Here is a 24,423-nt window from a genome sequence, read left to right on the forward strand (position 1 = left end):
TACTTAGAAACATGAAGCAAAAACTATAGCAGGGCTGTTCTGATAAACTGTTTCATCTTATGGTAGTATCTTACAACTATTTGGAGTTTCAACTTTTAGTGATAAGATTTGATTTATTTACTTTCAGAAGAAAATGGGCTTTCCATGAACCTAATGAAAATACTTTCAAGTGTTTAAATATTGAGGAAGCCAATTTATCTAGCATTTACCAAAAGAATGCTCTGGAAACTGGCACTATTGATATCCTCTAACATAAATCTTGAATAAGAAAGTTCATGGTAAATAAAATTTAATGAGAAAAATAAACCATGAGAAATAGACTGAAGAACTATGAGGTGATTATAAAGCTTTCCTGAAAGAAGTCATAGAGAGGTAATGATAGAAATGCAAATCTGATGTTGCCTCTAAATTACTTAAGTAGAAGAATAAAATTTGGAGTAGTTTTTCCTCCTGAGATCAAAGCCACTTAAGAAGTTGAAAGTAGAAACTTTCAGAAGTGTTTGGTAAATACCAGGCAAAGAACATGTCTTCTACTCCAACACTCCCCCAAGGCATTTTATTATCCAATGGGCTTTATTCTTAGCCAAGCTACTTGGCTAAATGATCCAGAAGAAATGTTATATGTGTACAGGGATGCCAGAAAACACTCTTTCACCCAATATAGTTGCATAATATTATTATCATAGTATACTCACCATATTCCCACCCACCACTGTCTCATTCCTTCTTTCCCCCATACCTTCCAGAATGTTGCAAAGGTGCCACTGTAACATGATTTACTAGTCACCCACTTACAACAATGTATATACAGAACTATCCTCTGTAACATCACCAAAAACTGTGTTTTCCTGGAGCCAATTAATGATATTAAGGCAGGATATGTTTGCATTTCCACCACAGGCTCTCTAAAACAGATTATCTAATTAGTTCTTTCCAAATGACCCATGATAATTCATGACATCGTGTATTTGGAAGTACAAGTTTTAGTTCAATGAGATTCTTGATTAATTGGCATACTCTATTTTCCCAATATTTCAAATAACAAAGCTTTTATTGACATCAGATCTTGACTTTTTAATCAATGGGGATAGTAAAATTAAGATTAATTCAATTTTTCATTAGACTAAAACATAAGATATGATGCACTGTTAGCAGAGAGCTTAGGAACTAGACAATATTAAAGTTGCACCAAAATGAAGAAAATGTCCACAACTATTACATATTCATATCAGCTTTGAAAATCAATGCTTAAAACAGTCCTTTAAAGGTAGTATTTATATCTGAGCCTATTTAAGCATAACATAGATAATTTAGATGGAAATTCTTGAAGGGCAATACATATGCCTCAATTTGCACCATCTAATTTGATAAGAAACATAAAATCCTAGAATGTAATGGAGAAAGGAAAGGGTGAGTAGAGTGAAATTAGGTATGAACTGATCCCCTTCCCCCAATATGATTACTTTGAATGAATAAACACATATACAAAGTGATTAAACCTTGTCCAAGCTAAATGTGGATGCATAATTTTTACTTGGTAGGCAGGGCCAGACACTAAAGCTTATCTTTTTTCAGGGAAAATATTTGCAAAATGTTATCCCTTATCCTTTAAGCAAGATAATATTTCACTATGATTTGAAATGCACCATGGATTGGAAGAGCACAGAAACTCGAAAAAGGTCTGTAGGATCTGCTACTTTCTGTTATGCTTGACTACTGTTAACTCTTGATCTCTATAGTATAGCAGTAGGTACTACCCCAGAAAACAGAATGAACCCCTATTGAGAATGGAATGTTTCATTCTTCATCTTTGTAGTATTTCCAGTGCTCAGCACATAGTAGGGGCTCTAATAGATGCTTGTTGATTGATTGATGCTAGAAAACTTAGTTAATCTCCAATGTGAGGTTAGGGGGAACAGGACAGCTGGGTCTCAGGTGAGCAGCTCCAACTGTGGATCTCCTGGGCTTTATAGAAATAGTCTGTGGCAGAAATGGCTGACCCCCTTAAGAATCTCCTTCCCCTCCTCTTCTTTTTCCCTTCTTCCTACTAGTTCCATCATTGTAATTCCTTGCACTTTGGCACATACTTGAAAGATCCACGATTTCATTTGATGGAGCACTGCTATTAATAGAAATCACAGCCATTAAATACTGTAGTCAGTGGTCTTTATGAGTTGCTGTGGCTGAAAAAAACCATGACCTCTCCACATTTAACTAGGCTGATCTGGAGACTGAGAACATACAGTCTATCATTAGTCCCCTACTTGAAGTTATTTCAGTTCAGTCATATCTGCTAGAGGTTGTGCTCTGCTGGCAAAGCCTTGAGACCACAAGGTCACCCCGACACCAGGATGACCCATCAGAGCTGGATAATTGGGAAATTATAAAAATAAGCCTTGTATGCCAATTGAATATTTTTAAAAGTGCTAACTTCATTTATTTTATCAGTAGGAGTTTGTGGATAAGAGTAGATCAGTAAAACTTTCAACACCCTGTTTCAGAGACATGTCATTCATTGAAAACTCTTGTATGTGAAAACACTTTTAGTCTTAATATACCGATTTATTTCAAACTCAGCAAACTCAGAATGAGTCAATCTACTCTTGTATTCCCATACTAAATGTAAACAACATACTGTAAGAGGTATGATAAATATGCATCCAAATCATATGGTAATCCATATCATCCAAATCCCTGGTATGAGGGCAGCTGAAGAATAATTTTCTTTTCTTTTCTTTTTTTTTCAGAGGGGGGAAGGTAGGGTTAAGTGACTTGCCCAAGGGCACACGGCTAGTTGTTGTGTTAAGTGTCTGAGGCCGGATTTGAACTCAGGTCCTCCTGACTCCAGGGCTGTGCTCTATTCACTGCACCACCCAGCCATCTCTGAAGAATAATTTTCAATCTGGGAACATTGTGTCCTAAAGCTATTAATTCATAAAAATGGTATGACCAATGGTTGAAGAAAATGCTGCCTAACAGAAACTGGTCCTGGAAAAATCTGAAAGAAGCTGTCTTTCCATCTGCTTTCTTGGGTGGCCTTAATTTTGCTCATTTAAAAAAAAAATCCGATTTGAATTGGGAGTGGAGCAAGGAGATTAAAAAAAGGGAAACAAGTAGCTTTGGAGGTTGAGCATTGTTAAGTATGGCAGCAAGACAGTTCCTTTTTGTACTGCTGTTCTAAACAGCCATAAATGTATCTTTCCACTTGCATTTGAACATTTTTCTTAAGGCCTCCAGTGTGGGAATAAGTATTCCTTATATAATGAGATAACTAAAGAGTTTAGCATGGTGCCTGGCGCATAGTGCTATATAAATGTTAGCTATTATTATTTTTATTAACAGATCATTATTGAGTAATTACTGTGTGTAAGACCTTGTAGTGAGTATTATGATTGATGCTGAGATCTTTAAGAAACCTTCCAGTCTGAACCAAGTTACATATAACCATTCTCTCTTGTGGCTAGGATTGCCCCAATTACTCTACAGCTTTAGTATATTCCTCAGGACTGTGGAATACTTGGAGACAGTGTCAATGTTTAATAGGTCCCAAATATTATTACCAGACACACTTAACAACTGTCTGGAAAAAGCTTTCTGTCAAAAGATCAGGGTTCAAATTCTGCCTCACATTTAACTAGCTATGTGAGCTTGAACAAATGGCTTTACCTCTCTGACCCTCAGTTATCCCATCCCCATGAGTTTTTTCTTTGCCAGACTAAAAATTCCCAATTCCTTTAAACCTTATATAACATGGCCTGCAATGTTCTCTAACCATCCTGGTTGCTCACCTAAATTCCCATTTAGATCTAAAGCTCTATAATCCTTCTTGGAGAACCTCTGACCAAGACTTTTGTGTTTCAATTTTGCAGTTTAGGCAACAGAGACGAGCCATAATGAGACACAGTTTGTGTGTGTATATCTATTCATATGTAGATACATATGTATATAAAAATGCAAACACATGTATATATGGAGAAAAAGAAGGGAAAGAAGGGAAAAAAGAAGGGAGGAAAGAAAGAAGAAAAGAAAGAGGAAGGAAGAAGGGAAGAAAGGAAAGAAGAGGAAGGAAGGAAGGAAGGATGGAAGGAAGGAAGGAAGGAAGGAAGGAAGGAAGGAAGGAAGGAAGGAAGGAAGGAAGAATATCCTTAAATCTAAACTTTCAAAGCAGTTTTAAGCCTGTGGGGTGCTGAATTTTTCTGAATTTTCTAATGCAAAAAAAAAATGAGCATAAAGAAGCGGCTTTTAAATAATAAACAGACCCCATCAGACACAGATTGCTTCTTTAATTGAATCTCATATTTTCTATCATAGACTCTACCTCTAAAAGAAATTCTATTAAATGTTTATAAACTTATTGAAAGTTGTTAAATTCACTGTATTGTACTCAGGAAGTCATCTAACTGAATATAGAAGAGGATTTTAAAAGAAGCAGAAATATTATACTCTTTATGCTGAGTACCATTGGGGGTAAAGAAAAGTAAAATCTCATTTGTAAAATTAAGATGCTGGAGTCAACGACCACTAAATTTCAAGGAGAATTCAGAGGTCATTTAGCCCCCAAATATACCTGACATTGGGCCATTAGCCCAAGCGATACTTTTCAAAGATTTACATAGGATTTTCCGTAATTTTTACCAAGTCATGTATGTGCAAATGGAAACTTAACCCCCATCCCCAGCTATTCTTTCCTGAATACCACTGGCTAATAGAGTTGGTGCCAAATATATTTAGCAACAGCTCAGTTGAATCAGCATTGTAGGAATCACTAGAAAGCAGCACTGTAAACCAGTGAAAGCCTGTGGCCGGTGGTCTAATGTAGACACAGGATAGCCCAGAAAGTGTTACTCAGGATATACTCAAGCATGGCCAATGGTATGCCTGTCTCCAAACAGGTTACTCCAAAACATGTCCTCACATGCTGTGGACAAGTGTAGCACAAAAGGGCATAGGCAAAGGCTGGAAAATATCCTCATAATAACTTTTAATTTCTTTTAAAATTTTTAATAAAATAAAGTATTAAATAAAGTATAATTTATTTTAACATTAGTTTTTTAAAAAAATTTTGAACTCCCAATTCTCCCCCTCCTACAGCCTTCCCCCATCCATTGAGAAGGCAAGCAATATTATATTGATTATACAACTGAAGTCACGTTAACACATTTTCATATTAGCCATGTTGTCAGGGAAAAAAAAAACATGAGAAAAACAGGAAAAGTAAAGTAAATGAAAAAGTATTCTTCAATCTGTACTCAGATGTCACCAGTTCTTTCTCTCTGGATGTAGATAGCATTTTTCTTCATGGGTTCTTTGGAATTTTCTGGGTCACTGTATTGACCAAAATAACTAAGTCACAGCTGATCATCATAACTGCTGTTACTGTGTACAATGTTCTCTTTGCTCAGCTCACTTCACTTTGCACCAGTTTATATACGTCTTCTCAGGTTTTTCTGAACCCAACTTCCTCATCACTTCTTATAGTTCAATAGTATTACATTACAATCATACACTACAACTTGTTCAGCCATTCCCCAGCTTAGGGGGAACTCCTCAATTTCCAATTCTTTGCCACTACAAAAAGAACTTTTTCTTCCCTTTTTTTTAGTCTCTCTGGGATAAAAAACTAGTAGTGGTATTGCTAGGTAAAACGGTATGAATAGTTTTATGCCACTTTGGGTACAGAATAACTTTTAATTTCAACCATTTTTTGCCCCTTTTCCTGGGGACTGGATTTAGAATTCTAATCCTAATGCTAGCAATATGACCTTAGGAAAATTACTTTGTTTTGTGGGATTTCAGTTTCTTCATCTGTACAAAGAGAGGATTGAACTAGATTATGACTAAAAAACCTTACTGTTTTGAAATTCTTTTTTTTAAGCATTTTTTTCTTTTCTTTTCTTTTTTTTTTTTTTTTGGCTTTTTGGAGGGGGGAAGGCAAAGCAAGGGGTTAAGTGACTTGCCTAAAGTCACACAGCTAGTACGTGTTAAGTGTCTGAGACCAGAGTTGAACTCAGATCCTCCTGATTACAGGGCCGATGCTCTATTCACTGCACCACCTAGCCACCCCCTGTTCTGAAATTCTGATTTTGGTCATAATACCATGCCAGCAGAGATCTGTGGTAAATAGTTACTGATGCTTATGGTTGCTGTTGAGTGAGTTTTTTACAGTACATTTTTAAAAAGGGTTTTTAAAAGTACAATGCCTTCCAATATCATATCACAGTCATTTCTGGGAGGAAAAAGAAACCCTTCTTTATGTAACTCTCTCTTAAAACCAAGAAAAACAACTGAGTCAAGAATTCTGGATATGATAACTGTATCTGACAACATATATAACATCTGGTCCATATGTATTGCCAAGTATCTCTAAGCCATGAGAAGTGAAGTATGCTTCGTAATTTGTTCTCCAGAACCACACTGGTTTTTAAGTTACTCCAAGCTTGGCTTTCTTTTTAGTGATTTTTTTTTTCAGTTTCACTGGGGTCACTGTATATAATGTTCTTTTGATCCTGCTCAGTTCACTCTGAATCTGTTCATCCAAGTCTTCTCATATTTCTGAATGTTTCATATTCATTTTCTTTCTCTGCCTCTTAGAATTCCATTGTTGTTCCATTATTCAGTTGTGCCCAACTCTTTATGACCCCATGGACCATATTGTCCATGAGGCTCGGCAAAGACACTGGAGTGGTTTGCCATTTCTTAACAAGGACAGGCACTGCGAATACCTGCAGCTGAGTGAAGCTCCGTTGGCTATACTGCCCATCAAAATTCCTGGAGCTCCTTTGTAATCCTTGTATTATATTTCATGCATTTAAAAACGTTATTCTGGGAAGGGTTTCATAGATTTCAGGATTGTTCTAGGGATGCATACACAAGGATGGTGAAGAGTCCTTGCTTTAGGATTGCCGCTGTGCTGGGTGCTTTTAAAACAAGATAGCTGGGGAGGGTTTAAATGCTTTATGCACTCACAAAGTAATCTTTAACCTACAGTTAGAATCTCCAGGCCCAATGAACTTTGATAATTAATCTATTAAGGAAAACATGGAGAAAAGAGAAATGCATTCTTTCTATATCTCTGATTCATGGTGGTGCAAGCAGAGTAATATGAATAACATCATACTGTTGTTCAGTCGTTTCAGTTGTGTCCAATTTTTCGTGACTTTGTTGAGCATTTTTTTAGCAAAAATACTGGCATGGTTTGCCATTAACTTCTCCAGCTCAATTTGTGCAGATGAGGAAACTGAGGCAAACAAGGTTAAGTGACTTGCCCAGGATCACACAGCTTGTACATATCTGAGGTGAGATTTGAACTCAGGAATATGAATCATCCTGACTCCAGGCCTAGCACTCTATCTCACTGAGCCACCTAGCTGCCCCATAATAGCATATATAAAAACATAAAATGAAATATATAAATATTTTATAAACAAATATATGCCTATAGATCTATATTCCTAGATAAATGGAAGGAAGGAAGGAAGGAAAGAAGGAAGAAAAAAATAAAGAAAAAATATGACTTTAAACCTGAAGACCTAGGTTTGAGTCCTACTTAATACACTTAATAACTGTGTTGTTGTTAACAACTTACTGCTGTTATTCTGTTGATTCAGTTATGTCTATGATCAATATTGTCAATATCAATGCCAATATTGTCCATGGGATTTTCCTGGCAAAGATACTGGAGGTGTTTGCCATTTCTTTCTCCAGTGGATTAAGGCAGGCAGAGATTAAGTGACTTGCCAGGGTCATAGAGCTAGTGAGGCCAAATATGAACTCAGGTCTTCCTGACTCCAGGCCCAGAGTTCTATCCACTGAGCCATAAAGCTGCCTCCTAATAACTAACTATGTGACCTTGGGCAAACAATTTAACTTTATAGATCTTGAGGCCCTCATCTATAAAATGGGGGCAATAATGCTAACACTGTTATGATATGATACGATATGATATAATAATACTACCATAAAGGGTTGTTTTGAGTAGCAAATGAAATTCTACTAAAAGCTGTTTTTAACCATAAGGCACCATGCACATGTAAGAAATCCACATTGCTGAACATGGAAATTCACATCACTACAATTAGTGTTGCTAAATTAGTTAAGCAGATAGTATTAACAATGTTTTGAAGTTCTTACTTCTTAAGCTTACTTTTCATTTATTTGCTGGCAAGAAGTTTAAGTACTTACTAGATACATTTCCTGAATGTTTCACATTTGGCAGGAGATGGCAGAGCACACTACCCATAATTTTAGAAACACAGAATGAACATTTTATGAAAGTGGATAGAAAAATGTAAATAGTTGAACTCTTATAACTTCCTTTACGAAAGCAGATGCAACAGGTAAGTACTTACACACTCTGTATGCACTGGATGAACGGCAAAAAATAATGCAGCTAAAAGGGACGATTTGGGAGCCAGATTTAATCTCCTTCCTTTACTAGTATATTGTAGACCACCAAATAATATTGAGAAGACATCAAGCATTAGAACGGATATGCTACAATGCAGGAGGATGTTGACGATATGAAAACTCACTGGGTGGAAACCTCCAGATAAATAGTAGTTAATCCTGCAGCAAACAAAGGATGTCCATGTTAGATTCAAGAAAGCGTGTGAACAAAGACACCAAGACAATTCAAAGGAAAGTGGTTGTAAGTAAAAATATTAAAGAAGAAACACTTTGTGAATTTGGGGATAAAAAATACTTTAAAAATGAACAAATCTGTCGATTCAAAGAACAAAATGTATGAACATAACTAGCTGCACAGGAGAAATGGAAGGAAAGGGTATATATATATACATGTATAGGTGGAAAAGACAGAAAACTAGGTTCTTTAAGAGAGCAGGTTAAAATATAAAGATGACAATGGGTAAATTAAATTGAGGATTTAATTAAGGGAATATACCAGTTTATGAAATACTACTTATAAACATCTAGAGCAAGAAATATTGGTATTCTGCGTGTGTGTACATGTGATTGCATAAACTGTGTCCCCCCAAAGTGTGCAAATTGGGTTTTTTTGTCATAAATTGAAACATTCTTCCAAATACCTCATATTTTTCTGAGACTTTAATTTCCAATTGATCTTTAATTTTCAGTTACTCAAAACTTTAGTTTTATGTTTCTCTAGTAAGTAGCAAATGATCTATAATCTCTCACAGATGTACTGAAAACTTAGAGCAACTTATGTGAAGTGAATAATCTTATTGTAATGAAAATAATAGTTGCTTATACTTTGTCAGTGAGGCAGTTAGAAGGCTCAGTAGAAAGATGCTGGGCCCGGAGTCAGGAAGAATGGAGTTCAAATCCAGTCTCAAACACTAACTAGCTGTATGCCCCTGGGCAAGTCCCTCAACCTCTGTTTGCCTTAATCCACTGGAGAAGGAAATGGCAAACCCCTCCAGTATCTTTACCAAAAAAAACCCATGGACAGTAATGGCATGATATGGTCCATGGGATCACAAAGAGGTGGATAAAACTGAACAACAATGCTTTATCAAGGGTTTGTTTGGTGGGGGAATACTGCATTTATCTTATAGCTTAAACTAAAATTTAAAATTTAATTTAATTTAAATTTAATTTAAAATTAAACTTCTATCATGTAGAACTATGAATAGAATGCGGATTCAAAGACTGCCTAGATACATATACGATGAGGTTTTTATGCCCTGCAGGCCAAATGCCGTGTGTTCCAAATGTCTGAAAAACAGCTCCTCCAGAACTCCATTAACATGTTAATTAATGTTCTCTCAACAGAGAAGCCAATACTCCAACTGGTTTGTCATTATATTGGAACTGGACATGAATCAGCATTCATTGATCTAACCGCTATTTAAAAAATACTTATTATGTGAAAAATACCACACAAATTATTTTATAGTATGCAAGGAAACCTGGAGCAACCAAGCAGCACTGTGAATTTCGGCACAGCTTACCTGAAAGTTAGGATGGTGAGTGGCCGGTAAGACTTGTGACTAGTGTTGCTGCTGAGTTTACTACCCCAGAAGTCATGATGCCAAAGGTCACCAACTGGAGTTTCTGCTCGGAGGTCCTACAAAAAATTAAAACAAACAAACAAACCCCAAAACATATCAGAGAATGTTCCAGAGTGGTCGATCAAAAGGAAGATAAGGTTGGCATATCTAAGGCAATAGTTACCATTACCATATGAAAAGCAATAACTCAATCTACAGATACCTGCAAATACTTGTTAAGAGATTTAACAGTGGTATTATCAATAGCCAAAACCAATATGCACTTTTGAAAATAAGTCATTTTAGGAAATTGATTAATGCCTTTACTGACTTTTTTCGTTGTAGCAAATATAGGTTAATTGACGTACCTATCAATTGAGGCCTGGCTGAACAAATTTTGGTTGATTAATATAATGGAATATTATACCACTTTAAGAAATGACAAATATTAAGAATTCAAAGAAATTTTGGGAGTCTTCTATGAATGAACATAGAGGGAGTAAAGCAGAATCAAGAGAATAAACACCATGATCACTTGGTAAAGGAGAAAAAACACATTTCAGAATTTATATTAATTCAATGTTAATTAGTCTTAATTCCAAATGGCTGGTGGGGAAATATATATTTCTGTCCTCTTGACAGAGAGGCAGTAGGCTACAAATGCAAAAACTGCATACACCGTCAGTGAAGGTTGCTGTGTTAGTTTTGCCTATCTGCTTTCTTCATAAAAAAGAAGATTCTATGGGAGAGGAAGGTTATTGGGAGGTGACAATGGTGTTTCAAAAAAGCATCAATAAAACATTAAAAAGAAAAGTCTATTTCATTTTGCAATATACCATTCAATAACTACAAGACATTACAATAATTAGTCACTAATGTCCCTTCATACCTGACACATTCCCTTTGTGCATAGAATACTTATAGACTTCAGAGGGAATGCTGAATACAGCAAAAGATACAGAAAAGGGAACCAGAATCTGACCCTTCATATTTTTTTTATCCCATCCTCAATGGAAATAAGGATCTGCTGCATTCTTCTCATTACACAGCATCTGGAAAATGCAATGTGTTAGGACAGAAACTTAGCACTTCTGAATGCTTGTAAAAAAAAAAAAAACGTGTCCTGCTTTTCTGTCCATATATTTTATATGAAGTACAATGAAAACAATCTGCTGCTTTTCTATTCTCAGAGCAGGGAAACCGCACCAGACAAGAGAGGAAAAGATAGAGAATAGCAAGCTAGAGATGAAAAATTAATGAAACCCTGTGGGGAAGATTACTTAATTATAAAGTTATTGATCACATCACTAAATATAACAACTAAGAATTTACTCTGGAAAAAAAATCAGAATTAAATACTCAGATCCTTAAGGATAGGATCATGGAGTTTGGAGCTGGGTAGAATCTTAGAATAGGGATCATCTTCAAACCCCACATTTTACAGATGATAAAACACAAGGAAACTCTGTGACTTGTTCAAGCCATACACCTTGGCAGATGCAGGATTCAAACTCAGATTATCTATCTCCATATCCAATGCTGTATTACAACATGCTGTCCTACCAATCTAAGCAATGAATAGTTATCAATTAAGTAAACCAACTATCCCCATAGAAATTACATTATGATAGTTTTAAAAAGCATAAGATGATGAACTATATATATTCTTGGTGTAAAAATGTGAAAACAAAAAAAATGGCTTAATAAAAATACTAATGAAATAGAGGCAGAATAATGTAATGGAGAAAATATAGTGTAGAATTAAGACAACTATACTGCTTCAAAGCATGGATATTCTACTGGGTAGTTCAGTCAAATCACTTAACCTTTCTGTACCTCAGTTTCTGAATCTATCAAATGGTAATGATATATGCCGTTAAGTATCTTATAAATGTTAATGAAAAATATTAAGATACTATAAAATTTCAGTTCTCCAGAAGATACAAGTAAAAAAAGACACATAGAAAGTGTTATATATAGATTGACAAGTATGCATGACCAAAAAGACACAAAAAATATGACAAAGTTTTGGAAATATTCCTATATCAAATAAAACCTTTGCTTTCTAGATAGAAAGAAAATAATGTTGCTTTCTGGCAACCTTAACCTGAGTAGGACTTTATTTTTTGCTTCTTTCTTTTTTTTTCAAGACAGAAGTACTCTTCATTCAGAAATTCTGCTACAAAGGCCAGCTCTCTAGTGAGCTAGTCCATGAATGAAATAAGTACTTTGACACAGGAAAAGAGCTATGCAAATAACTTGGTGTTCCAAAGCTGAGTCACAGCCCTTGTTCCCTTATTTTCTATTAAATTAATAAAGTAATTTATTTAAATCACATACATAATAATCTAAGGTCCATTTGCCAAAAAACATTTCATTAAGATAATTGCAATTCTCTATGTGAATAGTACTACTTCTCTTGAGGGCAGCATATTTTCTTTAAAATCTCTTCATTAATGATTGTTCAGTAGAGCTAATTATGGGGGGGGGAGGCTCATCCACAGAAGTTGTAGAAATTATTTTAAAAATCACAAAGTTTAAAACCCATATTTCATTCATTAATAACCCCAAATTACACAAAACTTTACAGTTTCCTAAGTATGTAAGCACTTGTATTACAAATATAGAATGAGAATTCTTTCAAATAATCTGAAGTTAAAAAATTCTAAAGTGATTCTTATAAATCAGCTAAAAATAATAGTCAAAATAGCAACTAGTATTTAGATAGCACTTTAAGATTTGCAAAGCACTTTACATCTGTTATCTGGCTTTATTTTTGCAACAACCCTGTGAGCTAGGTGCTGTTATTATTCTCATTTTGTATATGAAGAAATTGAGCCTGAGAGAAGCTAAGTGACTTGCCCAGGAATCTTCTTCCAAGTGAACTCCAAGGCCAGTGAGCTAATCACTGGACCCCCTAGAGTCCCCATGAAAGCAACAAAGGAAATCTCAAGTTCCCGTATAATTTTAAATGCAAAACAAAATGCTGCAGTTGAAGAAATCTTAATCAGGGATTTTTTTTTTTTTACAGAGGAAGCGGAATATGAATTCTTTTGGGGGTACATATACACTTAAACACTTGGTAACTGCTTGTTTGCTATGTTAAAGGGAGAGAATCTTCAACAGGAAACGTATTTAAAGCTAGAGTTGATTATTTAATACTATCTTTGTCAATTGAATTTCACTGCCACCAAATACAACTGCTCCAGGGCCTTAGAAGCACAATGAACCGGCTCACATTCAAGTTGATCAGAAATTGTTTTTAAGATTATACAATCTATACACTAATGTGGATTTACCTGAAAACAAAACTCAAAGGCCTACTTTACTTTAGTTGTCAAATATGGGGATATGTAACTGACAAAAGATTCTATATAGCCTACTTCTCCCATCTAAAAAAGAAAATGAATGTCTATGAATCTCTAAATATTTGATTAGCTGTAGTCTATACACAGCAGGGTGCAATACTTGAAGAAAGGTCAATTTTTCTACATAATGATTTATGTAAAAGATGTATTATGCCTGAGATTCCTGCTAACTCAACTGTCTCAAGGAAAAGCATCCTAGTGAACAACAAAAAAACCAGCTCAACATTTTAAGGAAGCATCTGGAACAGAGTCCTTAATACCAATAAAATCCAGTAACAGCCTGTTTCACATTATGGTAGGCTTTGTGCCAATGAACAGAGTATCTTTCATTAAACAAGGAAGAAAGGGGGGAGGCTAGCAAGTTAACAAAAGGGGCACAGTATGGTGCCCTAGAAAACCCTGGCAAAACAATGTTCAGTAGATATACAAAATGACTTCATCTGCTACATCTCACAAGGAAAAGAATTGAAAATACCTAATTTAATAAAGCCAAGGAACACTTTGCCCTTCTTTTCTGACTCTTGGCCAATGTTTTTCTGCCCTAGCACTCAATATTTTTTATGAGGTAGGCCTAATCACCAAAATGCAACCAAAAAAAAGAACAGAATATTTTAAAAATTAATTTGAAAATCAACTCTCTTCTAGTTTTCAAAAAAGCATTATATGTGAATAAGAGTGAGGTTATTTAAACAACTAATTTAATTTGAAGCACTTGCCAGCAGCCACAATCTTAATTTTTCCTTCTCACTTCTTTATTTTTTTAAATAAGCTGAAGCAATAACATCTGTCAGTAACTGCTGGATGAATTGGAGGAAAATTATAACCAAAGTAACTGTACCATCTTTACCCATATTCTGAAAAAAGAAAGGAAAAAATCTGTATTCTTTCTTTATAAACCACTAAATGCTGCAGCACCCACAATTTACTTCATTTTCACTAATGTTTTCATGAAAAGATTTAGCAATTTATAAAACATTTCAAGAATATAAAAGTGACATTTATTTCCCACTTGGAAGAATTCCTCACCTTGGGTTTTTAATAAGATTCATTAAATTTTCCAAGGGAGTTCCACAAATACATGTAGGCTTCCACAGCAAAGGTAGGTGAAAGTATTTCTTAAAGCTTATCTTGGAGATCAAGACACAAAACCTCTCCTGAGTATAGTGAGATTCGGCAGAAACATATTACAGAAATGTAGGCCATAAGCAAAATTTATTGATGTTCAAAAAGGATTGGTTTTCAAATACAGGTATTCTCTTCTAAGTTCAAGGTCAATGTCTATTGTCTCTATTTGGCTTTCCTATCTCCCTTTATTTTATTTTATTTACCATTTTCCCCTTTTCTTGATTCTCATTGACAGATGAAGAAAAAGAATAGCACATTCCATCTCATACCCAGCATCCACTGATAAATAACATTGATGAGGAACTTATATATCCAGTCAATTGGATTCTCAAGATATAAAATGTGTGAAAGTCATACAGCAAACAGGAAAGGCTCACCACACTTTCACCTGCAGCAGTCAACATGGAATGTCCTAATATCAATGAAAGTAGGTGCCATATATGGTCATACTCCCAGCTTTTCCCACTGTCATATCACTTTTCACCTAAGCTGAAGTACCTGAGTTGGTGCCATACTTGACTGACAGCCACAGAGACTAGAAGTGTCACAGAAACTCTCAGGGTTGGAAGAGACCCCAGAGCTCATCTAGGCTAACCCACTCCTATGTTGTCTATATATCTCTCTATAAGACCTGTCCACTTATCCATCAAACCCTTACTTATCACCTCCTTTTAATAGGAAATTCATAAGCCCCCAAGATATCCCCTTACCCTTGGATAGTTGTAATTGTTAGGAGCTCCCCTACCCTCCTTAAATGAAGCTTAAATCTGTTTTCTCTGTACCATCCAAAAGTTTGTTCTTAGTTCCATTCTTGATAAAAGTAGAACAAGCTTAATTCTTCTCTTCCAAATGTCAACTATTCAAATACTAGAGGGAAGTCATCACATTCTCCACAACTCTTTCCTTACCCAAATTTTGCCACTGACCCTGGAACAAATATGGAAATTTGGAAAGTAGCAGGTTGTGGAGATCTAAGGATGATGACTTGGTGACCTCTAAGGGCAGCTCTAAATCTATGATTCCATGACCCTAAGCTGAAAGTTAGATGCTTTTTTATGCAGGAACCCCCCCAAAGACCAACTTGATGATACAACATAAGGTCTCTTCTGGATTTAATTCTATGATCCTATGATTCCAGCAAAAGGGGAAAGGGAATCATACTGTGCTCTTACACCAAATTTTAAACTAAATTTTATGTACTACCAAAAAGAAATTCAGAAACTGATGGGGGGAAAATTCAATCGCTAGAGATAATATTTCCCATGAGTTGAAAATATATCAAATTGACAATTTTAATTATATTAAGTTTAAAAGTTTTTGCACAAACAAAACCAATGTAATCAAGATTAGAACGAAAGCAAAAAAATGGGAAACAATTTTTATAGCAAGTATCTCTGATAAAGGCCTCACTTCTCAAATACATAGAGAATGCAGTCAAATTTATAAGAATACAAGTCATTCCCCAATTGATAAAATGGTCAAAGGATATAAATAGGCAGTTTTCAGAAGAAATCAAAGCTATCTATAGTCATATGAAAAAACACTCTAAATCACTACTGACTAGAGAAGTACAAATTAAAACAACTCTGAGGTTCTACCTTCCACCTATCAAATTAGCTAATATGACAGAAAAAGAAAATAATAAATGTTGGAGAAGATGTGGGAAAGCTAGCACACTAATGAATTGTTGGTGGAGTTGTGAAATGATCCAACCATTCTGGAGGGCAATTTGGAACTATGCCCAAAGGGCTATAAAAGTGGGCATACCCTTTGATCCAACAAAACTGACTACTAAGTCTGTATCCCTAAGAGATTTTAAAAAGGGCAGGGGAGGACCTATTTGTACATTTATTGTGGTTCTTTTTTGTGGTGGCAAAGAACTGGAAACTAAGGGGATGCCCATCATTTGGGGAATGGCTGAAAAAAGTAGTGGTACATGATTATGATGGAATATTATTGTGCTATAAGAAATGGGCAGAATAATTTTTGAAAAACCTGGAAGACTTATACAAACTGATACAAAGTGAAGGAAGCAGAACTAGAATACTGTACATAGTAACAATAATACTACGGTATATGATGATCAACTGTGAATGACTTAGCTATCCTCAGCAATACAATGATCTGAGACAAATGCAAAGCACTCATGATAAAAAATGCTCTCCACCTCCAGAGAAAGAACGGATGGAGGCTGAATGAATATTGAAGCATATTATTTTTCATTTTCTGTATTTTTTCATGTTTTTTTTGTTGGGTCTACATCTGACTAAGATGTTTTATATTTTACATAACTGAACATGTATAACCTATATCAAATTGCTTACTGTCTCAGGGATGGGGGAAGTGAGGAAAAGAGAGAAAATTTGGAACTCAAATTTTTTTCAATGAATGTCAAAAACTATCTTTATATATAACTGGAAAAGAATAAGATATTACTTTATAAAGAAAAAGAAAATATGTCAAATTGAGAACAAGTATTGCATTTGGGGTCTAGTTTAGTGGTTAACATCAGTTTAACAGTCACAGTGAGGCACAAACCTTATTGTTGACGATGGCTTCTGAGTCATCAAAGACAAAGTCTCCATCGTAACTATGGGCAAAGCACACAAACGAAACAAATGCCACTAGAAGTTTTGCACAGTAAGTGGGAATAATGGTTGTTGGTATGACATGATCCAAATTAACATCCACCTCAGCCATTTTGAAAAATGTTGGTTCCAAGGTTGATGCTTCAGCATTATGTTGATTAGAAATCTGTAAGACAAGACATGTAACAGGTATTTTAACAGATAAGAAATGCTACTGTTAAGTAAATTCATATAAGTAAACAAAGAAATATAAAAATTTTAAAGATAAAATGTCTATATTATTAGTATTTTTATACTAAATACATTAAATTGTCAAGAAATCATATAAAATCCAACCACACAAGTTCAATGGCTCACAATTTTATTATTATCACAATCTATTAGAGTAATAGATTCATTAACAAAGTCCTTTAACTAGTCTCAAAAAAAAATCTAACTACCTCCCCTCTAAGTCAATCATCTGAAGCTTCACATTTGTAAGATATTGAGCTAAGGGTTTTATAAGAAAAAAAATCTATAAGATACGATCCCTGTTCTCAGTAAGAAAAATAAGAATTATTTCTTTCGTAGAATTTTATTTAGAGATAGAAGAAATCTAAGGGTCATCAAGTCCAACATTCTAATTTTACATATGAGATACTGAGGACCAGAGAGGTTAAGTGACTTTTTCTAAGGCCACCTGGATAGTAAATAGTAGAGTTGGGATTTGAACCCAGATTCTGACTCCAGATCCAGCACTCTTTCAACTATATCATGACACCTCAAGGACCCATCATTGTATTGGTGTGAGTACTCCCAACACCAAAACAGATTCAAATACCATTATGAATGAGTAGATGGTAGAATCACATAAAAGGCTAAATCATATAGGAGACAAATTACAGCTCAATATAAAAAGGTTGCAAGGAAGTTTATGATTAATTTCCAATTGAGGAGTTTGGATTGGTTGGGCAAGGCTTCAAGGAAGGAGGCATAAACTCAATCTTTTGAAGGATTCACAGGTAGAGAAAAGGTGAGGAGAATAGCATGTGATGGGAAAGAAGGACACTGCTCATTCAAAAAGGACACTCCTCATCCAACATCATGGACACTCAATAAATAACCAATGAATGAATGAATGAAGACATGTACATATATATCATATATGTATGTGTATTTATGAGCATACATGCACATATATGAAATATATATGCACTTCTAAAATACAGCATTCACTATTGAAAATACAAAAAAAAAGTAGAGTAAGTCATTCCTACCCTCAAGGAACTTATAGCACAATTAGGGACCCAAGATATATACATATAAAAGGTAGCAATTTAAAATTAGTAAGTCCTGAAATAAGTACTGTTACCTAAGTACTATAGCAATTCATAAGTTGAAACTATGAATGGAATAATCAAGAAAGTTTTGGTGGGATTGGTGGGACTGTAGTTAGGTCTTGAAAGAAGAAAAAGATTTAGATTTGCAGAAGAAAATGGAAGGGTATTCAATGTAGAATAAGGGAGCAAAAGCAGGGGTTCAAGAACAACCATGGTGTAGGACTCAGGTCTATGAATGACATCAATACAACTGGGGCTTAAAGGTTTATTTGTTTTGTTTTGGACAGTAGGGAGGAAATGAACTTGACTTAGTGTGGTGGGATAAAGTGACAGAAGACCTAGAATGCCATGCTGAGGTGTTTAGACTTACACTAACAGATTAGAGAAAAATATTGTGACGTCTAGGGAAGGGATGACATTTATTTCAAGTAGATTAACTTGGTAGCAGTAAGAAGAAAGAATTGGAATAGTAAGCGAATGCAAACAAGAAGATCAGTTAAGAAGCTATTGTGGGCATACAGTAATGACAGCCTAGACTCTAATGGTGGAAGTGAGAATGGAAAGAAAAGGATAGTCAATCAATAAGCATTTTACCAAATGCCTACATTGTACCAGGGACTATGCCAGGCACTGGGAACACTGACTGACAAAAAATGAAATAATTTTTATCCTCAAGAAGCTTGCATTATGTGGGGAAGACAGCATGAATTCATTTGAATATATACAAAATAAAAACAGGGTAATCTTATAGGTAAAAAGCACTAGCCCCACAGGCAAGGGGAGGGGTATCAAGAAATGACAAATATAGGAAGTGGCCCCTGATCTGAGCTTTGAAGGAAACTAGGGATGCTAAGGGGCTAAGGTGGGAGGAGGGGGGTGTTCCAAGCCGGCAGGAGTAGATGTAGATCATACTGGGAAAAGACATGAACAAAGGAGATGGAATATCATTTATGAGGAATGAAAAGGTCAGTTTGGCTAAACCAGAAGAATGAATAAAGGGGTTATAATACATAAGGTTGGAACAGTTGGTCAGAGCCAAGCTGAGAAGAGCTTAAAATGCCAACAGAAGACAGATTGACAAATAAGTAGGTCTGGGAAAAAACTTATTAGGACAGTGATGGGGTCTAAAAACAATGCTATAACCCAAACTGATGAAACATTGGTGATGTTTAATCTGTAACAAAGAACTAAGGGAAGAAATATCAGTCAATGGGCTGTAGTGACAAAGTGAGTGGATGTCTGTTTTGATCTAATGGACAGAACAAGGACCAGTGAAGAGATGCTACAGGGAGATTTTGTTTCAAAATTAAGAGACAGGGGGAATAACTAGAGTTACCACAGGAGGCAGTTCATTCCCTATCACTGCAGGTATTTTAGCTGAAGCTATTAGGCATTCATGGACTGTTAGAGCCAGAAGACTGGAGATCACCAAATTCAACTCTCTCTTTTTACACACAAGGAAACTGAGTCCCAGATAATATAACCAACTTGTCTAAGGACAAATAACTAGTTAGAAATACAGCTGAGACTAGAATTAGAGATGCTGTTCTTTCTAGTTCTTTTTTCCACTGTGCTATATTGGAGAAAAGAGTCCTGCAATAGGTGGGAGGTTGGAATAAATGACCTTGAAGTCAAGTCTGATTTCACAATCTCCCACGCTACATCTTACATATCTCATAAACTCCTCATATTCCCTTATAGTTTAATCCAAATCTCTATCAACTCAATACAAATGGTACCTACATATTATTTCTTCTTTAGGTTCTTTCTTTGGATTTATCCACAATGAGATCAAGGGCAAGAATGGATGACCATTTTCTCTTTCCTTTCTATGTGATTCTCCATAGAAGCTGTGAATAGTATGGCAGAATAAGAGTTTCAGAACTGATTGCACTCTATTGATCAACAAAGGGACTTGACACATTCAGGTCTTTCTATTATAAGCTTGGAGCAGCTGAAGGAGGACCAGCACCTCCCTGCTTATTTTGAGAAGACAGCTTAGATCTGTTAAATCTTCATTTCCTATGCTAATTCTGCAAACTAGAGAATTAATGAGTCAACAAAGGTCCAACAACACAGACAGCTTTACTCTAGACATTTGTTTTTACTGAGCTCATTAATCGAGATCAAATAAGAGAGGAGACTCATCATTTGAGAGTAACACCTTTCAATTTCTAGCAGCCTGGGAAAGGTTTAGATTTACAACCTAGAGATGAAAGGCTTGGCTTCTCATTTACTGTCAGTCCCCTGAACCATTCAGTCTGGTGTAGTGCATGCTCTTAAGAGCTGCCAGGCAATATTCCAGCTACTATCTCCTCTTTCCCCATTGCAGTGAATGGGTAAATAATCTCTCAGGTATCATACCATAGCTACAAATTCTGTGTAAGACTCTCCATGCCCATGGCATTGTACTTCAACTTATTGACGTTACTGATTTCTTACACGATTAAAAGTTTATATGGCCAGTCAGTGTATACCATTATTAACATGATAGAAAAATTTAAGTTTTGACTTTAGATTTTTAAAAAAACACTATGAAGGCTATGAAATTATATTATTGCAGTATGGAAATAAAAAGCAAAGTATTAAGGTTAACATGGTAAGCTAAGTGACACAGTGGACAGCGCACCAGGCCTGGAGTCAGAAAGACTCATCTTCCTGAGTTCAGATTCTGCCCGCAGACACGCCGACACTTACTAACTGCGTGGCCCTGGGAAAATCACTTAACCCTGTTTGCCTCAGTTTCCTCATCCTTTTAAAATGAGCTAGAGAAGGAAATGGCAAACCACTCAGATATCTTTGTTAAGAAAACCCCAAATGGGGTCAAGAAGAGTCAGAAATGACAAATGAATGAACAACAAAATTGAGGTCAACACATATAACTCATAATAATAATAATCCACATTTATGTGGTACATATATGTGTATATACATACATACATGCATGTACAGATATACATACATATATCTGACAGAATGTCAGACTTGGAGCCAGGAAGGCCTGAGTTCAATCCTGGTTTAGTCACATCACCTGTGGGGCCTGGGCAAATTACTTAACCTCTGTGTGCCTCAGTTTTCTCACCTGTAAAACTGGGTCAATAATAACACCTACCTCAGTAGAATTGTTGTGATGATCAAAGGAGATAATATTTACATAGTACTTTACAAACTTTAAAGTTCTAAATTAGCTGTCATAATAATAATTACATAGCATTTCATTCTTTATGAAGCACTTTAGTTACAGTGAGCCAGTTTGTTAGACAGTGTAACTACTCAAAATTCCATTTTACAGATGAGAAAGCCAAGGCTCAAATTCAAGGTACTTGCCACAAATGCATTAAGTACCAGAAGCAGGACTCAAAAATTAGGTCTTCTAATTTCATAACTGGTGTTCAATTTATCATACCCAGTTTCCCAGTTAAGTGAAAGACTGAAAACAGTCACTTTAGCTACAGCATTTAATGAATTGTTAAATAAATGTCAAAATCGTTGTAATAATCAAGTAAAATGTTCTCTCATATCTCATTTTTTTGGTCCTTAACTTCTGAAGACCATGGACACATAAATCTTTACTTCTCAGGGCATAGAATCAAGAAGTTGTTACTCCTCAAATGAATACAAAACAAATAAATGAAACCTCAGAATTGAAGGACAGCTAACACAATGGCAATAAGCATTTGAAAGTCAACCATAAGAAAGAAGTCATAATCACCACAATCTCTGAACATTTAAGTGACAAATAAAAAGCTCTTGTGAGAAAATTGAATGCACACATGTTAGTGTGGTATAATGAATAGAGGGCTAGTTGGGAGGACTTGGGCTCAAGGCTGGTCTCTAACACAAATGAGCTGGGACAAATAGGCACGTTATATAACCTCTGCCAGTCTCAGTCCTCCCCTATAAAATGTGAATAATAATAGTACCCACCTCCAGATTGTTGTGAGGTTCATATGAGATAATATATGTAATGTAGCTAAAATATTCGCAGAATTCTTTAGGACCCTAAGAGATTAAGTCACAGATGAATTATTGATTTGTATATGTGGAGGAAGCTTCTGCATTGAAGCTGTCCACAACAATGAAATCACAAGTATTGACTAACTATACACACACATGCATACATATCCATTTACATACATGTTATGTATGTCTGTATACATATATACATACAAATATACACACGTGTGTGTGTGTACAGGCAGCTAGGTGGCTCGATAAATAGAGAGTTGGACCTGGAGTCAAGAAGACCTGAGTTCAAATATGGGCTCAGACACTTGTAATAGCTGTGAGACCCTAAGTAAGTCACTTAACCTCTTTTAGCTTTAATCCACTGAAGAAGGAAACAGCAAACCACTCCAGCATCTATGCCCAAAAACACCGCTATGGACAGTATGATCCCTACTGTCAGAAGAAGTCAGACATAACTGAATAACAACAGGCATACATACATACATACAAATACATTAAAAGGCCAAATAAAGGTACTGTATGAGGTACAGTGTGAAAAGGTCTAGGTGTGGGTCAAGATTCTTTCAAAGAGAAAGCTGAAATGCCTAGTTCTGGTTTGAATTCCTGATGAATGAAGTCTTATAAGCAGTAAACCAAACCAGGAAGAAAAAGCAAAATGATAAAACTACATTGCAGAAGAACAAATCAAATTAAAGCCGCAATCACTATAGCACTATTATTAGAAATGGCATTTTAAAAGATGCACAAAACATAAATGGAAATACAGTTCCTTTCTGATGGTTCCCACATTCAATGGTTAAAGGGTCAACACATGGTTTAAGGACATGAGAGAGGATGAAGCTATGTACTATGGTGGATAGAATGCTTGATTTGGAATCAGGATGATGTGGCTTCTAATGTTGCCTCAGATAATAGGTACGTGACCTTAAAAAAGCCACTTTTTTTAGCTTTGTTTTGCTCATCTGTGGAATGTGGGCAATAACAGCACTACCTTACAGAGTGTGAGGATGAAATGAAATGATATATAGAAAGAAGCCAGGTAGTCCAGTGGGTAGGACTTGGAATAAGGAAGATTTGAGTTAACCTCTCCCAGCCTCAGTTTCCTTATTTGTAAAATGGGAATAATAACAGCATCTAAGTCACAGGGTTGTTGTAGGGATCCAATGAAATAACATATATAATCAGCGAATTTAGCAACTCAATGAATTGGCTTATGGAGTACAGAGTGTTGTACTAAGTGTTGTATAGGGATGGAGGATGGGGTCAGATACAATAAAAGAAGGGACATTATCTTTGTTTTCACGAACCTCAAGCAACCCACCAATAAATAAATATTAATATACTATGAATTCAGTTTCTTTATATATATAAAATGACAGTGTTGGGTTAGATGGTCCCTAAGGTCCTTCCTAATTCTAAACCACTAAGCCTATGAATATGTAAGTACCAAGAAAATAAAAGCCTCATCAGAAGTCAATTATAAAAGAGTTCCTGAGGAAACTTTTTTGAGCTAGATTTTTAAGGTGAGGGAATATGACTTAAACTGAACACTATGCAGAGTTATGAATACTATGCAGAGAAAATGACATGCAAAGACATGGCGATAAGAATAAATATACTGTGTATGAGATAGTAAGAAGTTTCAAGCTCATTCAGAAGAGAGTGTTTACAGAAGGGGAGGGAGCCATACAAAGGCATGGAAGTGGGAAGAGTGCAGAGCTCATTTCAGGGAGGAAGAGTACAGCATAGCTGGAGTGTCCTCTACGTGAAGGGGAATAATATGATATATGGCTAGAGAGAGAGGGTGGCTCTAGATCAGAAGAGTCAAGCTCAAGGGTAAAAGTACTCGGCACAACCTGAACCAGATTAAAATGTAACTGGGAAACGTTTAACAAAATAAATAAAAATACAACATGAGGTACTTCATTGGATCCTTACCACAAACTCATAAACTAGGTGCTAGTATTTATCCCCATTTTACAAATAAGAAAGCTAAGACTGAGAGAGGTCAACTCAAATCTTCCTAACTCCAAGTCCAACACTATTCACTGGACTACGTGACTTTTTTCTATATATCATCTCA

The 24,423-nt window shown here is 35.6% G+C and overlaps 1 protein-coding gene across 3 annotated transcripts in view; it reads right to left on the reverse strand.

The window, feature by feature from the left end:
* The window catches only part of TMTC4 (transmembrane O-mannosyltransferase targeting cadherins 4), a 90,672-nt gene that overhangs the window by 61,185 nt on the left and 5,064 nt on the right, over positions 1–24,423 (reverse strand). For all 3 annotated transcript variants that reach the window (XM_069064203.1, XM_069064200.1, XM_069064201.1), the window contains exons 2-4: positions 17,003–17,218; positions 9,933–10,048; positions 8,349–8,565 (exon numbers count right to left, since the gene is read on the reverse strand). In XM_069064203.1, the coding sequence (XP_068920304.1) occupies positions 8,349–8,565; positions 9,933–10,048; positions 17,003–17,218 (549 nt within the window). The remainder of the gene's footprint in view (positions 1–8,348; positions 8,566–9,932; positions 10,049–17,002; positions 17,219–24,423) is intronic.

Source organism: Petaurus breviceps, unplaced genomic scaffold (genome assembly GCF_028583685.1).
Source record: "Petaurus breviceps papuanus isolate PSGF00001 unplaced genomic scaffold, PetGlider_PUasm1.0 90625, whole genome shotgun sequence".
Taxonomy (NCBI): domain Eukaryota; kingdom Metazoa; phylum Chordata; class Mammalia; order Diprotodontia; family Petauridae; genus Petaurus; species Petaurus breviceps.